The 15,554-nt window shown below is 42.7% G+C and overlaps 1 protein-coding gene across 1 annotated transcript in view; it reads left to right on the top strand.

Annotated features, from left to right (window-relative positions):
- The window catches only part of LOC143289048 (transmembrane protein 164-like), a 53,348-nt gene extending 52,829 nt beyond the window's left edge, over window positions 1-519 (top strand). Inside the window, exon 5 of the mRNA XM_076597856.1 lies at window positions 439-519. Within this exon, the coding sequence (XP_076453971.1) occupies window positions 439-458 (20 nt within the window). The 3' untranslated portion in view covers window positions 459-519. The remainder of the gene's footprint in view (window positions 1-438) is intronic.
- Window positions 520-15,554: the final 15,035 nt, after the last annotated feature.

The raw sequence follows: 15,554 nt of genomic DNA, 5'->3' as shown, positions 1-15,554 counted from the left end.
GACAAAAGGAGTTCTGTCCAAACTGTTTTTTGTCTTGTAGCGCAGTGCCTCCCGTCTGGGGATCAGTCTGGCCTTTTCCTTTGCTTCCCTCACTTGTCGGGGATGATGTCCACGTCTTGTGAACCATGCCTCCATGGTCCTGGCTCTCTCCCGGAAGCAGTCATCGTCAGAGCACAGGCGTCGTAGGCGTAGAAATTCTCCCTGTGGTAAGTTGCGGATAACGTGCCTGGGGTGGCAGGATGTGGCGGGCAGATATGCATGGGTATCTGTCGGTTTGGAGAAGAAGTCTGTGCTCAGGAAACCCCCCTGGAGCTTGATGAGAATGTCCAAGAAGGGGATGTTGGTGTCTGAGGTGGAGGCGGTGAATTTGATGGTGGGGTGGACTGTGTTGATGAATTGGAGGAACTGTTGAAGTTTTTCTTCACTGTCTGTCCACAGGAGGAAAATGTCGTCGATAAATCTTTTCCAGTACTGAGAGGGGAACTTGACTGGGCTGTCCTGGAGGATCCTCTCCTCGAGTCTCCCCATGAAAAGATTTGTGGCCGAGGGGGCCATGGGCGTTCCCATATATATATATATATTAATTTAGGTAGCCTAATAACTTGTGATGGGAGCACTGGCTCTGTGGTGGTCTGGCATTTGTGTCTTGCAGTAGCTGAATTTGTGTGTGTGTGTGTGTGTGAGAGAGAAACTCAGACAGGATGTGGGGCAGGGGAATGGGGAGAGCATGCGTGTAGTGCCCTTGTATTCTGTGAAATTTAGGTGTGGAGTAGCTGCAGATTGACACTGTAAATACCCCACTCTGTTCATGAAGCCAGTATTGAGTCTTGAGAACTGGACTTGTCAAGAGTCTGAGTGTCTATTGTGTATGTTACACCCTATGTAACATCCCATATTGCATATTGTCCCCCCCTTTCAGTAGGTCACCCAGGAGACGTTTCAGTTTCCTAAAATGTCCCCCAGGGGAAGTTGTGGGACATCTTCCCTGTGCTGTTTTGGTTCCCCCTCCAGACCTCACCAAAGCACCCATCCCAAAACGTCCCCCTAAATTTGTTTTGTTTTGTTTTTGCTTGCTCGCGCGCGCGTGTGTGTGTGTGTGTGTGTTGAAATGGTGAGGAGGAAAACAGATGCTGGAGATTAGGAGAAAACAGATTTGGGGGGTGGGGGGGGGGATTATTTATTACACCCTGTCAAGATAAAAAGCACACAAATAACAATGTGAGTCTGTGTTATAACCCGGTGTTAGGTGTGTGTGATAAACTTTCACATTGTCATTTTCTCTGGTATTATTTTGCCGGATGACACCAAATTTGAAAAATTTAGTTCTTTCCATTCATTCTGATTATGATGACAATGCACCTCTGGTATGAGCACACACACACAAAAAAGAAGCCAGAATGTTTGCACCAAAAAATTACTGTTACATTTATTTACAAAATCAAATAGGAACATTGTTTGCCTAGTGTGGAAGTTACATTGATGAATGCATCTCTTTGGTGCAGCTTAAGGAAAATTTTCGCTCTTTTAAAAAAAAAATTTAATTAAAAAAAAAAAATTTTACGATGGGAATTAATTGATTTTTAAAACTGATTTCTTATCTCTCCCATCTAAAACTTTACATTAATTTTTTTTAATTATGACTCAATACATAGACAGGCTTTTGTGTTTTTCACTCACTGTGAAGGTCTTTCACGAAGTACATTTGCCCAAGTAGTCTTTTCAGGAAAATACAACAATTGATAGCTTACAACTCTTTACGATAATGAGCACGTGCGTGGCTTAGGAGGATGCCATGTTGTTTCCTTCAGCATCTCCATTTCAAAATACAGCATTCAAGCGATGATTGACAATAGCATATAATAATAATTGAAAGGAGGCGAAGAAGGCCACCAAATGTTTATTCAGAGATAGATTTGTGCATGTCTCATCACTTACTGGATTATGTCCCATATGACCACAAAAAAATCAAAATTTCTTCTTCTTCTTTGTTCATGGGCTGCAACTCCCACATTCACTGTACACGGGTGGGCTTTTATGTGTAGGACCGTTTTTACCATGCCATGTAGGCAGCCATACTCCGTTTTCGGGGGTCAAAATATCTTAATTGCACAGTTGTCAGTTGAGGGAAAAGGAAATCCCAACCAGTTATCTCCCTTGTGCAGTGGCACCATGAATTTTGTAACTTCTCATATATATATATATAAGCCCTTTTCACCTCATAGGACACTTTTTGACTCACTTGTGCAAAGTGACACTAACTACATTATCGATGTGTTTATTTCAAAGTGGATACTGAATTAACTAGAAATAGTAGAATGAACATAAAAGAGAAATTAAATGGACCGTGTTGTAGTTTCCAAGTGTAACAAAGCCGATTGAACACAGCTCTCTGCAGTGATAACGCTGTTTAAATCATGTTATTTGGGTATATCTGGGAAAAGTACAACGGTACACCAGTGCACAGATCAGGAAAAAGCAGCTACATGTTATGATGTGCCTGAGGCGATGGCAGCGTCTCCTTTACCACAAGCTTACAACAACAACAACAAAATCTTAAATAATGGAGATACATCAAAATAACATGATTTAAACAGTGTTATCACCTCCAATACAGTAATCAATTTTGAGCGCTAAAAAAAAAAAAGTTTGAATATTATTTTTGGTTGTCAGATGGCAGATGTGTTTTAGCTTTGTGTTAGTCTACTTGTTTCCAACCCTAGTGTGCTTGGTTCAGTCCTACTCTGATGCCGTTTTTTTTCTTTTCTTTCTTTTTTCCAAGCTTAATATAACTTTTTTTTTCAGTCTCTCTTTCTGTTCTTTTTTTTACCCTCATGATTCCTTTATTAGATAAAAGTATGTATCACAAGTGAGTCTTGAAGGCCTTGCCATGTTATGTATTGTCATTTTTGGTCAAAACATATTGGATGAATTTGGGTGGTTTTTCTTAGCAAGAGTGCATTGCTACAGTGCAGCGCCATCCTTTCTTCTGTCTTCAAGTTTGATATCTAAGTGCATTTTTCTACATAATTTTGCCAGGGACAATCTGTCTTTGCTGTAGTTTGCACTAAGTGCATGCTGTGTATGTTGTTTTATTGTCTTATCCAGAAGACCACCACCCAAACCACCACTTAAGGTCTTGAATAGATGGGGGTACTCAAAATCCTGGTCCATATAAGAATCCAACACATGGACACTGGCTTCTTAGTTGCATCACCACTAATCCACCATGTATTACACCTTAAACTGTTAGCTGATCAATAAAGTAATTATGAGTAATTACATAAATATATGATTTTCATGTCTTCTTCTTTCTTTCTTTTTTTTCTTTTTTTTTTTTTTTTTTTTTTTTACTGTGTATGAGGTGAAGGGAGGAGTTTCAGGAGAGGGAGTAAGTCAGGTTTGAGGAAGGAGGTACAAAGAAACACCACTACACCACCTGATGTGTGTGTATGTTTCATTTTCTTCTTCTGTTTGCAGTCTTGGTGTAATTCTTGACCAATCTCTTTCCTTACAACTGTCACTGGTCCCGAAACCAGGTTTGGTTGTGTGGGTGCTGCACTGCAGAATGCATCACCAAAATTCTCCATTCTGGTGATCGTGGGATAGGGCCTGAGTTTTTGCATAGCTCCTCTCTCTTTTAAGTGTTTTGTTCTTGGGCATGTCATGGGCATGTCAAATCTAGCAGAGCCCATCCCTCTCCGGATCAGATTTTCTTGTTGGGTTCACTCTCTCTGGATTACATGGTTACCTGTAGCATAGGAGAGAGAACCTCTGACCTGACCAGATTCCTTACAACAGCACACTTCTTACATCTGTAAAGTTGCCTAATTGGAATTGTATAGGATCAGCTTTATCTGTCACTATCTTCTGATGAATCTAAAACACTTGTGCTCTTTTTTCCTTTTTTTTCCTTTCTGTAATTCTCTTTTGGCTGGCTTTCCCAGAAATCTGTTAAACTTCAACGAATCTGGATTAACACTGCCAGACTCATTTGTAGAGCTTCTGAATTCGACCATGTTTCTTCTCACCTTCAGTCTCAACACTCGTTGCCTGTTTTTGATCGAATAGATTACAAGCTGTCCACTCTTTTTCTACAGTCAGTGGCTGTGGGTCAGAGAATCATCTGAATTCCATATTTATACTCCATCTCACCATCTCTGCTCTTCCTCTGGTACTAGACTTCTCAGGTTACCACACATCAGAACTAAGACCTACAGACAAAGAGGGTTTTTTTCTGTTGAAGCCCCAAAGACATGGAACAGACTCCCTGAGAACCTCTGACACTCAGGCTCATTTACTTTTTTAAACCTAGCCTCAAAACTTCTGTCTTCTTTCAACAATAAGTTTTCATGTGTTATGTCCATCCAAACAGTATATACTCCTATATCTGCACCTGTACAATACTGGAAACATCCAGTAAAATAATGGGCCCCTCAGCTTTAGTTATAACTTCCTTTGCATGTGTTTGTGGAATTTTTCATTTCAGTGGGTTTGGCAACATACTTGTTCATCAAAATAAAATATTTTTCATCAGCAATTATGTTTGCCTGATTTTTAAAACAATTTGTCTGTGGTTGTGGCAAAAATGGTGCCAAAAAGTGGGACATGACTTGGGTTTTAACTTTTACGACAACCTAACTTTATCAAAGCAAGCAATATTGAATTAAGTGTATTCTGCTGGTGAATGTAACAGTTATCCCGCTGACAGCAAGTTATAGCAAAACACTATGCAGCAGAATGATTTTGATGCATCCAAAAATACAGTGTTTGTGTGTTTCGTTAGTTTCCACTGACACCACCCACATTGCATTCTGTCCTTCAACACGGAATTGCTTCAACTGAATTAAAATTAGTCCAGAACGCATCTCTGGGGATAGATCTAGCACACAATTCACTTTTTGGAAACTGGAGCCGAATACAAGTTCCGCTGAAGTTGTTTCAAGTACGGTATGTTCCGCTTCCACATGTGACGCACAGAACACATCCTTCTAGCTCAGTGATATATCAGCATGGCTGTGTTCGGCACTCCAGATCGAAGGTGTATGGGAACAACAATAACGTGAACATGACAGAAACCACATGGCCCTTGCAGGCTAAAACACCAGCTACACATTGGCTGAATCGTCTCCATCCGATGCTATGAAACGTATAGCACATCTGCGCAAATTTTCCACGTTTCTGCCTGTGGTGTATGGTCTCTACATGTGGCAAGCAAACAAAGGAAATAATACAATTTTGTTTTTGTTATTTATTACAATAGCTGTGTTTTACTGGACAAAAAGTTTTTGCAAGACAAGGACTAGGTTGGGTACTTCTGTTTTTCCCTAATTTCAGACACTGATGACACAAACCATTGACAAAACATGAGTGCCATATTTTCAGTGTGTTATAAGTGCACCAAGGTGTGAAAATGCAGCCAAGGATGGAATCCCAGCAAAGAATAGATTAACTCGTTTTCTTCAATGTTTATTCAAGCAACCTGATATTTAACTGATTGAAAGGATGGATTAAATATAAGTTTGTGCATTGCCACTTGCATGTATCACTGTGTGACATCCAGCAAATCAAAATGTATTATTCAAGAAATTCTGGAGTCCAGCCAACTTGAGTAAACCGCTTAAAATCCAGCAAACTTATTGGAGTCACTTACAGAAGGAAACAGGCCTGCACTTTCAAGTTCTAAATATTATTAACAGTGTTTAAAAACAACTTTTAGTGAAAACTCGTTGAAATCTAATAAATTTCATGAATCAACAGCATCCAAGTGTCAAAAAAGTGATTTATTCCAATGTTGCTTGATCGTAATAAGATTATCCAATACTTGGATTCCACGTAATGCACACAACATATCTCAATTACATAAACATGACTATACCCAAGTCCTAATCATCATCATGGAAAGAAAGTTCTTAATACCTGAACTTTATAAAACAAATCAAGATATGTCCATGTCACAGCTTTTCCACACTATGTGGAAAATTGTTGAGCCCCAATGTTGTGAGATATGGTTTCCACCCACACAGGAGCTTATATTCAAAACATGAATAAGTTTTTTTGTCTCATGTTTGATATAAGACACATCACCTTAAGTGTCTCTGTTGATGACAGCAAGCTTTGCATGAGGCTATGTTATTTTCTTTAAAAAGCAGTGCCATGTCACTTTGGTCTGCATTTTGCTGATTTTTATTGGTCGGTTTAGATATCCCTGTTCCTTTTCGATTTTTCATTCAAGGCGTATATGAACTCTTCAAGGATGTGTTATGCATTGCTTTTACATTACTTTTGATTTTTCACCCTCATGTCCCAACAGTGTTTCCAGTGTTGTACATGCGCACATATATATGGTATGCTTGACTATGTATACATGCATATGCAAGTGTTCACATACATGTATGTATGTGCAAATGCGTGTGTGTGATGAGGGTGACAGGTAGTATATATGTATGTTTAAATGTATGTTTGTATGTATGTATGCATTGTGTTTATGTGTGTATAGTTTACTAAGTACATTTTGGTGTGTAGATGCACCTTTGATGAAATGAGTTTGCTGTACACTGTATCCTGGTTGGTGTTGCAGATCCCTACATTCCAGAAAGACTGAGTGACTTCAGCTGGGCAGCCATGACCTTTGGGCTTCTCTTTGTCTATCACTTTATCCCCCTTCAGCTGCTGGCCATTGTGAGTTGTAGTAGTGATGGAACAGACTAGGAAATTTAGATTAAAATTTGCGTTAGGTCCAAATGTGAGTAACAAAACCATTCTTTTTACAATAAAATAGAATGAATTATACTGCATGTTGAAGAATGTCTGAATCTTCTGCTGCATCGTCTGTGTTGTCCGCCATGTCTCGCATCCGTAGAGCAGAATTGACTTCACATTGGAGTTGAAGATGCGGAGTTTGGTTTTCATACTGATTGCTCCAGATGCCCAGATGTTCTTGAACATGATGAAAGCTGTTCTTGCCTTGTCGATTTTGGCTGTGACGTCTCGGTCCGTGCCTCCCTGTCGGTCAACCACGCTTCCCAAGTAGATGAAAGACTCCACCTCCCTGATGGGCTCTCCACCGACTGTGACTGGTGTGTTGGCAGTGTTGTTGATCTTCATCAGCTCGGTCTTCTTCTTTTTGATCTTGAGCCCTGTCCTGGCTGACGTGGTCTCCAGGCGAGTGGTCTTCTCCTGCATCTGGCTGTGGTTGTGTGACAGGAGCGCCAGGTCGTCAGCGAAGTCGAGGTCGTCCGGCTGTGTCCAGACTCTCCACTGTATACCGTTGCTCCTGCCTGTTGTAGTGGTCTTCATGATCCAGTCGATGACCAGGAGGAAGAGGAATGGTGACAGCAGGCACCCCTGGTGAACTCCGGTCTTCACCTCAAAACTTTCGGACAGCTGGCCTGCGTGGGCAATCCTGCAGCTCATGTCCTGGTAGGTGCACCGGATGAGGGAGATGATCTTCTCTGGGACTCCGTAGTGCCTCAGCAGCTTCCACAGCGTCTCTCTGTCCACACTGTTGAAGGCCTTCTCATAATCTATGAAGTTGATGTAGAGGGGGGAGTTCCACTCCAGCGACTGCTCCACAATGTTGCGCAGGTTGGCGATCTGGTCGGCACAGGATTTGTTCCGCCGGAAGCCTGCCTGCTGGTCTCGGAGCTTGGGGTCGACGGCCTCTTTCATCCTTTCCAGTAGAACCCTGTTGAGAACCTTGCCTGGCGTTAACAGGAGCATGATCCCTCGGTAGTTGCTGCAGTCCCTGAGGTCTCCTTTCTTCGGCAGCTTGATGATGATTCCTTCTTTCCACTGGACCGGTACCTCGTCCTTCTCCCAGATCTTGCTGAAGAGGCTGTATAGCATGTTGACAGCTGTTCCCATGTCTGCTTTGATGGCTTCTGCTGGTATCTCGTCCGGCCCTGCAGCCTTCCCATTTCTCAGAGTCATGATGGCCTTCTTGATCTCTGTCTTTGAGGGTTTGTCGCAGCTGATGGGCAGTTCTGTCTCTGCAGGTGGAATGTCTGGTGGTATATCAGGGGCGGGGTGGTTCAGCAGCTCCCTGAAGTGTTCTGCCCATCGTTTCAGCTGTTCCTCGGTTGTTGTCAGTGGGTTCCCGTTCTTATCCTTCACTGGCTTGTCTGTCTGCTGGAACTTGCCCGTCAGCTTCTTGGTCACCAGGTACAGGTCCTTCAGGTTCCCTTGTCCAGCTGCTGCCTCTGCTTGACTGGCCAGGTCGTCGATGTAGTCCCTCTTGTCCTTCTTGATGCTCCTCTTTACATCTCTGTCTGCTGCTGTGTACTCTTCCTGTGCCTTTGCCTTAGTTGCTCTTGTTCTGCTCGTGTTCAGCAAAGTTTTCTTCTCTTTTCTTGTTTCCAGCTTGTGGATGGTGTCGGCAGAGATCCATTCCTTGTGCTGAGTTTTCTTCTTGCCAAGGACCTCTTCACATGTGTCGTGCCAGAGCTTCTTGCTGTGTTCCCACTGTGTCCATCTCACCATCTTCTATCAGCTCTTGTAGTGGCTGGAACCTGTTGGAAAGGCTGATCTGGAATGCTGCTTGTGTGTCCTTGTTTCTGAGCAGTCCAACATTGTACCTTGTCCGTGTGTTGTTGGCATTGGTGAATCTCTTGATGTGAAGTCTCATTGTTGTCGTAAGAAGGTGGTGGTCTGATGACACATCGGCTCCTCTCATCACTCGTACATCCTGCCATGATCTCCTGAACTTGCGGCTAATGCAGATGTGGTCGATCTGGTTCTCCGTTACGTGGTTCGGGGATCTCCAAGTGGCCTTGTGGATGCGCTTGTGTGGGAAGATACTTCCTCCTCCCAGCTGGTTCAGGGTGCACAGGTCTGCAAAGCGCTCACCATTCTCATTCATCTGTTCCAGTCCGTGTGTCCCCATGGTGTCCTCGTAGCCGGTGTTGTCCCTTCTGATCTTGGCGTTGAAATCTCCCATCAGTTATGTCTTTGGCTCCTCTTCTGTCTATCACTGTCTGTAGTTGTTGGTAGAAGTCATCTTTCTTCTCTTCTTCCGCATCATTGGTGGGAGCATAGCACTGGATGATGTTCAGCCTGATGTCATTCTTCTTGGTTGTAAACTTGGCTGTGACGATGCGGGAGTTGACAGGTTCCCAGCCGATGAGTGCCCTCTGTGCCTCCGGTGCCAGCATCAGGGCCACACCCTCAGTGTGGGGGGCTGCATCCTCTGTGTGTCCTGAATACAGCAGTTGCTCTCCAGATGAAAGTCTCATCTGTCCTGACTGTAGCCACCTTGTCTCACTCAATCCTAGCACTCTGATCTTGTAATTTTTCATCTCTCTTGCTACTTGGATGGTTCTTTCTGCTTCATCCATGGTCCTGATGTTCCATGTGGCTACTCGCATTGTTGTCCTGGGTGTCAGAAGGGGAGTCAGCCTTGCAGCTTCCTTTCGACTTTCACTGCACTGCGTCACAAGTCTCCAGGACGGAGACCCTTCCTTGCCCAGGTGAATATTTTGGTTCTTTGTTGTCGATGCTTCTGTAACTGGTATTTTTTACAGGCAGGGTAGTTAACCCTACGCAAACCCCTTTATCCTCCGGGCAAGGTGGTCCTGCCTTAGTCACCTCTTATGACATGCATGGCAGGGCAGTGGGTCTATTCTATCAGTGCCCAACCCACAGGGCAAAGTGGGCAGTTAGAAAGGAATAAATTGCAGTAGTCCAGTTTTGATAATACAAAAGCACAGGCAAGGGTTTTTGCTGCTTCAGTGGTTAAGTATCTATGGAGAAAACTAATATGTCTTATCTCTACATAGGCAGATTTACAAATATTTGAAATATGCTTGTCCAAGGACATGTGGCCAGAGATGATGTAACCTAAGTTTCTAGCAAAAGGAGCAAACGGTATTTCCGAAATTCCAACTTTGATGAATGTGGGATATGGATCAAGGAGGCATTTCTTGTTTGTCATGATCAGAAGGGCTTCAGTTTTGTCGTCATTCAGTTTTAGTTTATTTCTTGTCATCCAATACTTTCCATCATTGATACATGTCTGAATATTGTCAATGGTAGGTTGTATCTGGCCAGGAGAGCATGAGTCAAGAAGTTTGGTGTCATCAGCAAAGGACTGGCTGGAAACAGAGTGTGATGCTACAAGAGAGGCTAGAGGCTGAGTTTAGAGAATGAAAAGTATAGGTCCAAGAACCGAACCCTGGAGTACACCATGATCAAGCCAAACTGGCTTTGAACACAGGTTATTGTCTAAGACTGACTGGGATCTTTGAGAAAGGTAGGATTCAAACCACGAAAGTGCAATTTCTGAAATGCCATAGAAGGACTGGAGTCGATCCAAAAGAACAGAGTGTCAGTAGTATCAAAGGCAGTAGACAGATCTAAAAGAGTTAGTAACAACACATCCACATGGTCCAGAGCTGTCAAAATGTCGCTTGTTACTTTCAATAAAGCTGTTTCAGTGCTGTGGAAGGGACGGTAGGCAGATGAGTGGGGCATATGAGATTATGGGAATTTAAATAAGAGAGAATTGTTGGAGAACGACTTTCTCAATGATTTTGGACAGAAAAGATAAGTTTCAGACTGGTCTGTTGTTTTTAAGATTGTTTGGATCAAGGCTAGATTTTCAGAAGGGGTTTCACTATTGCAGCTTTAAAGAGAGATAGAAATGTTCCACTTCATAGACTGTCATTTACATTGTGAGTGACAGTGGGGAGGAGTTCATCTAAACATTCTGAAAGTGGAGGTGTCAGCAGAGGATCTAGAGAACAGGTTGTAGGTTTAGATTTTAATATCAGATTTTTCAAATCATACTCAGATACTGGATGAAAGGTAGTAAATTTAGAACTGGTGCGTGAATTTAAATCTGAAGAAATGGAAGTAATATGTAAGTCAGAGTCAAGTTCAGAACGAATGGCTGATACCTTTTGGATGAAAACTGACAGAAAACATCAGGCGGTTGGTTTGGTGGGTATGTGTTCAGCAAAGAACAAGAATTTCTGCGAGGACAAAGTTGATTGCAGATACCAAACAGCTGCAAAGCACTGTTACTGTTGGAAATCCTGAAGGAAGACTTTGAGTAATTTAATTTTGCTTATTGTACATCTCTGATACAGCACGCTTGGCAGCCGCAAGGATCTGCTTATCAGTGATCAAACCTGTCCTCATGGTTTTTCTCTCCGCCCTACGGCGTGCATGCTTTACAGCTGGAAGAACGTCAGCAACCAGTGAGTACCATGGGGAGGACTCCCTAAGGCGCACTATGTGCCCGGACACCGGGGCGTGCTTACCAAGCAATGCACGTAAGGCAGCATCAAGATCATCAGCAGAGGGACACACTGACAGTGAAGGGGACACAGTCACCAGCAAGTCTTGTTTAAAAGTTAAATGATCAATAAAACGTAACCTTCTAACATTTCTGTGCGCAGGGAGTGGAGGGGGGACATGAACGTTAAAATAACAGCTTACAGTGTAATGATCTGAGGTGAGGGAATGAGTCACAGTCACAGAGTGAACAATGTCATCATCAGGTCTGCTCATAACCCAGTCTAAAATATGTTCTCCAGTATGCATGGGCTGGTCAACATACTGTTTAAAAGAAAAGGAGTCTGAAATATCAGTCAGTATTGTGGTATTGTGGTCGTCAGGACGGTCAAAATTGAAAATCTGGTGGACTACTATGCCCTATGAACTGTTCACAATAAAACAAATTGCCACTGGCTTGGTCAACTACTGACACAAGACTACAACACCATGTTGCTTGAACACATCGTTTACAACCGCCATCATCAGTTGCTATGTCTCCAAGGGTCTCTCCCTTGGTTCACCACTTCCAGTATATACTTCTGGTGCAACATCGTAGTCGACGGTCGACAATAATTAACAAACTCATCTCTCTTTATAAAAATAAAGAAGATCTACACAGTGATTTTTCCATCTTCAAGTGCTTTCAGCAGCACTGTTGATAAAGCTCCTCTCTTGCAAGGTTCGTAGGGTCCTTTCAAGTCCTTTTAAGTCCTTAGGAATTGGATTTTGGTCAAAAGGCCTTTTAAGTGCTTTGATTCAGCAAGTTGGTCCTTTTAACTCATCAGGAGGTCCTTTTAATTTTTGAAAGGTACTGTTAAGTCCTGTTTTATGAAGAGAAAGAGACTTGAGAACGAAACTGAAACACCTTCGACACCAAAACCGCAAGTTGCAAAGTGCGTTGAAAGATGCCGACGCGATCGTCTGAAACTCAGTACTTACTGTAGGAGGATACAGCCTATAGGCCTAGGCCCTAACAGTAATGCGCCTTCTGCTCGGTGGCAGATGTGAAGCGTGGTACAGTGGCTGTGAGTCACGCCTGCTGCTGCTGCTTTGCTTAGGCCTAGCCTACAGTGACATGAATTGCAAAGACTAAATACGACAGTCAAATGGGATTAGCTGTTCTTCCGTTTATGAGAGGTAAGTGTCTGCTGTTCTGCATGTCAAATAGATTGGGGTGTACTGTAAAGTCATGTCGACAAAGGTCCTTTTAAACTGATTTGAGGTCCTTATAAAGTCCTTTAAAGGTCCTTTTTTGGCTTCATGCCCACCACCTGGGAACCCTGTCTTGGTGAGACAGTCTGCCAATTGCCTCTGAGTGTCAGACCACTTCACTTCTTTCACAATGCCTTTCTCCATCAAGTCTTTGATCCCACTGATTTCTAGCCTCAGACGTTTTTCTGTTACTTGTTTTGTTGACTTAAGAGCATCATGTAGAGACTTGTAGTCGGTCATACAGACGAGAGGTAAACCCTCTGTGGTTGCTTTTCCTGTTGTGATCTCCATGAACAATGTAGCAATAAATACTGCTTCATCAATTCCTTCTGCCATCGCCAGCGTCTCTCCAGCCAGTGTGCTTCTGACCATTCTGTGAAGCTTCTTTGAATTCCAGCAAATAGGAATAATGTTTCCTTCCTCATTCACTAAGAAGATGATGTATCCACCTTGAGTTCCTGCATCACTCAGATTTCCAAAGGAAGCATCAGTGTATACTATCAGTTTCAACAGTCCAGATCCCAAATGATGAAACTTCAACTCCACCACATGTTCTGACTTGATCCTTTTGATGACTTTATTTGCTTCTTTTCCATCTTTGATGTTTGAAGCAAGCTGACAAGCATCAAATGACACATCAGGACGACTTTGTCGAGATGTCCATAGAATCTGCCCAACTTTTGATCTGTAAGCCTGTTTCTCATCTGCTGTCAAGTCATTCTGTTTTTGTTGTGTTCTTTTCTTTTCAATGGGGATCGGCTCCAAGGTGTCTCCATACTTGGTTTGCTGTTGAGATACTGTGTTTTCATCAGATGACAGTTCCAAGCCAGTGTACTGGAAAGCTCTGTTGTTTTCTTTTCCAACCTTGAATGTTTCTCTGATTTCATTGACAACAGTCTTTACAAAGTGTTTCTTTCCACCCCAGATGAAGTCGTCTACATAGCATGCTTAGATGCCTTCAACTTCATTTCCTTTCATCCAGAAGAAGACGGCTGGGTTGACTTTTGATACTCTTCCTCCGAGTTTTTGCAGGACATCTTTCACTCTTTTGTACCATTGCAAAGAAGCATCATTCAGTCTGTATATGCATTTTTGCAGATGCCACAACTTTCCTCTGCTGTTTGCTTCTTTTGGGGGTCTCACAAAAATGTCTCTGTCCATTTCTTTTCCTTGTAGAAAGGCTGTTTTGATGGCCATAGAACATGGAGTCCACTTTCTTTGTGCAAAGACAGAGAGGATCACTTTCATTGTTTCACTTGTGCAAGTGGGTGAATCCTTCTGCATTTCTTCATTTCCAATTTTTTCAAATCCTCTTGCTACTAGCCTAGCTTTTGGGATGACTCCTTCTTTCGACTCCTTGGGTGTTCAAATCCATTGAAACACATTTCTGTCCAGTATCTTTCACTTCATTGTAGACATGATTCCTTTTCCAGCTCTCCAATCCTCCAATTCTTTTTGTTTTGCTTCATCAAAACAAACCCCTTCTAACATCATCACATTGTCATTTTGATCTGAACACGCTACTGATTCAGGCTCTGCAGATGATACAACTAGTGTTTACTTTGGTCAAGTCAACTGACATCCTTTCTCCTTCATATTTTTCTGGTTCTGTGCACTGGATATTAAACCAGTTTCTGTTTCCCTGCTCAATTTGCCAGCTTTGTTCAGTATTTTTTCAGAAATCCTTTTTCTGTCATCCATATGCTCATATGAAATCATCTGGCCAGGTTTGAGTTTACCGGTACCCAGTCAACTTTGCTTTCCTTCATCTGTCTCAGTTTCTGATTCTGTATCAAAATCTGATGTTGTTTCAGCACAAGTGTTCTTTTTGCATTTTTCTTCTTCATGACAAGATTTCGTACAGTGACTACTGTTCTTTGTTTTGTTTCTTCTTGGTCACATGTAGTGGTCTGAGAGTGAGATTCGTGTTCAACTACTGGAGCTGTTTTCTCTTGTTTTGTGTCTTCTTTTACTCTTTGCAGCTGACATTGATGAACACGGACTAGAGTCCCCCTACGATGAACAAAGGTCACACTACCATCTTGTCCGATAACAGTTCCTGGTCCCTTCCACTCTTCACCATCTGATCGTTTGTAGTAGATTTTGTCGCCCATCTGATAGATGTCAGATGATTGTGTTTGTTTTCTCAAAGCTCTTCTGATTCTTTCTGAATTTTCAGCTTCTGTGAATGCCTTTCTAGCCACATGTAGACATGTGATGTGTTCTCCAACTGTTTTGCTTCTTGTGGTGCCTTCCAAAGCAGGTAGCTTATCTGTGAGAACAGATAGAAGGTTTGGATTTCTTCCGTAGACCACTTGGTATGGACTGAAACCATGTGTGTTCACCATGCTGTCCTTTGCTACCAATGCCCAGCACAAAGCTGTTTCCCAGTCAAGATCTTTCTTGTCTGTCATGATCTTCATCAACATGTTTGAGAGTGTTTGATTTGTCGTTCTACCACACCATTGCTCCATGGGCTGTGCACTGGTGTCGTCTTCACTTCAGTGTTGCAGTTTTCACACGTCTTGAAAATCTCCATTGTTGAATTCCCTTCCATTGTCACTGATGACTGTTTTTGGTGGGCCATGTACTGCATTCCAGTACTTCATGAAGTTCTGTACAATAACAGATGACTCTTTGCTTTTGATGATTGTAGCTGCACTGAATTTGCGAAAGAACAGCGCGGTTTCCGTAAGCATCGATCTACCGTTGACCATCTGGTTCGTCTGGAAACCACTGTAAGAAATGCCTTTGTAAACAAACAGCATGTGGTGGCCATATTTTTTGACTTGGAGAAAGCTTACGATACCACCTGGAAATTTGGAATCCTCTCGGACCTGCACATGCTCGGCTTCCGAGGATACCTGCCTCAGTTCATCCACAACTTTTTGCAAGACAGACAATTCCAGGTGAGGGTCGGCACCACCCTGTCCGACATTCACGAGCAGTAGCTGGGTGTCCCGCAAGGGAGCATTCTGTCGCTGGCTCTCTTCAGCATCAAAATTAATGACATCGTTCAATCCGTTCAGAAGGGATCGGACAGCTTGCTGTTCGTGGACGATTTCGCC

This window comes from Babylonia areolata, chromosome 13 (genome assembly GCF_041734735.1).
Source record: "Babylonia areolata isolate BAREFJ2019XMU chromosome 13, ASM4173473v1, whole genome shotgun sequence".
In the NCBI taxonomy this organism is placed as follows: Eukaryota; Metazoa; Mollusca; class Gastropoda; order Neogastropoda; family Buccinidae; genus Babylonia; species Babylonia areolata.
Note: the sequence above shows the minus strand (reverse complement) of the source record. Positions and strands in the feature narration are given on the sequence as shown.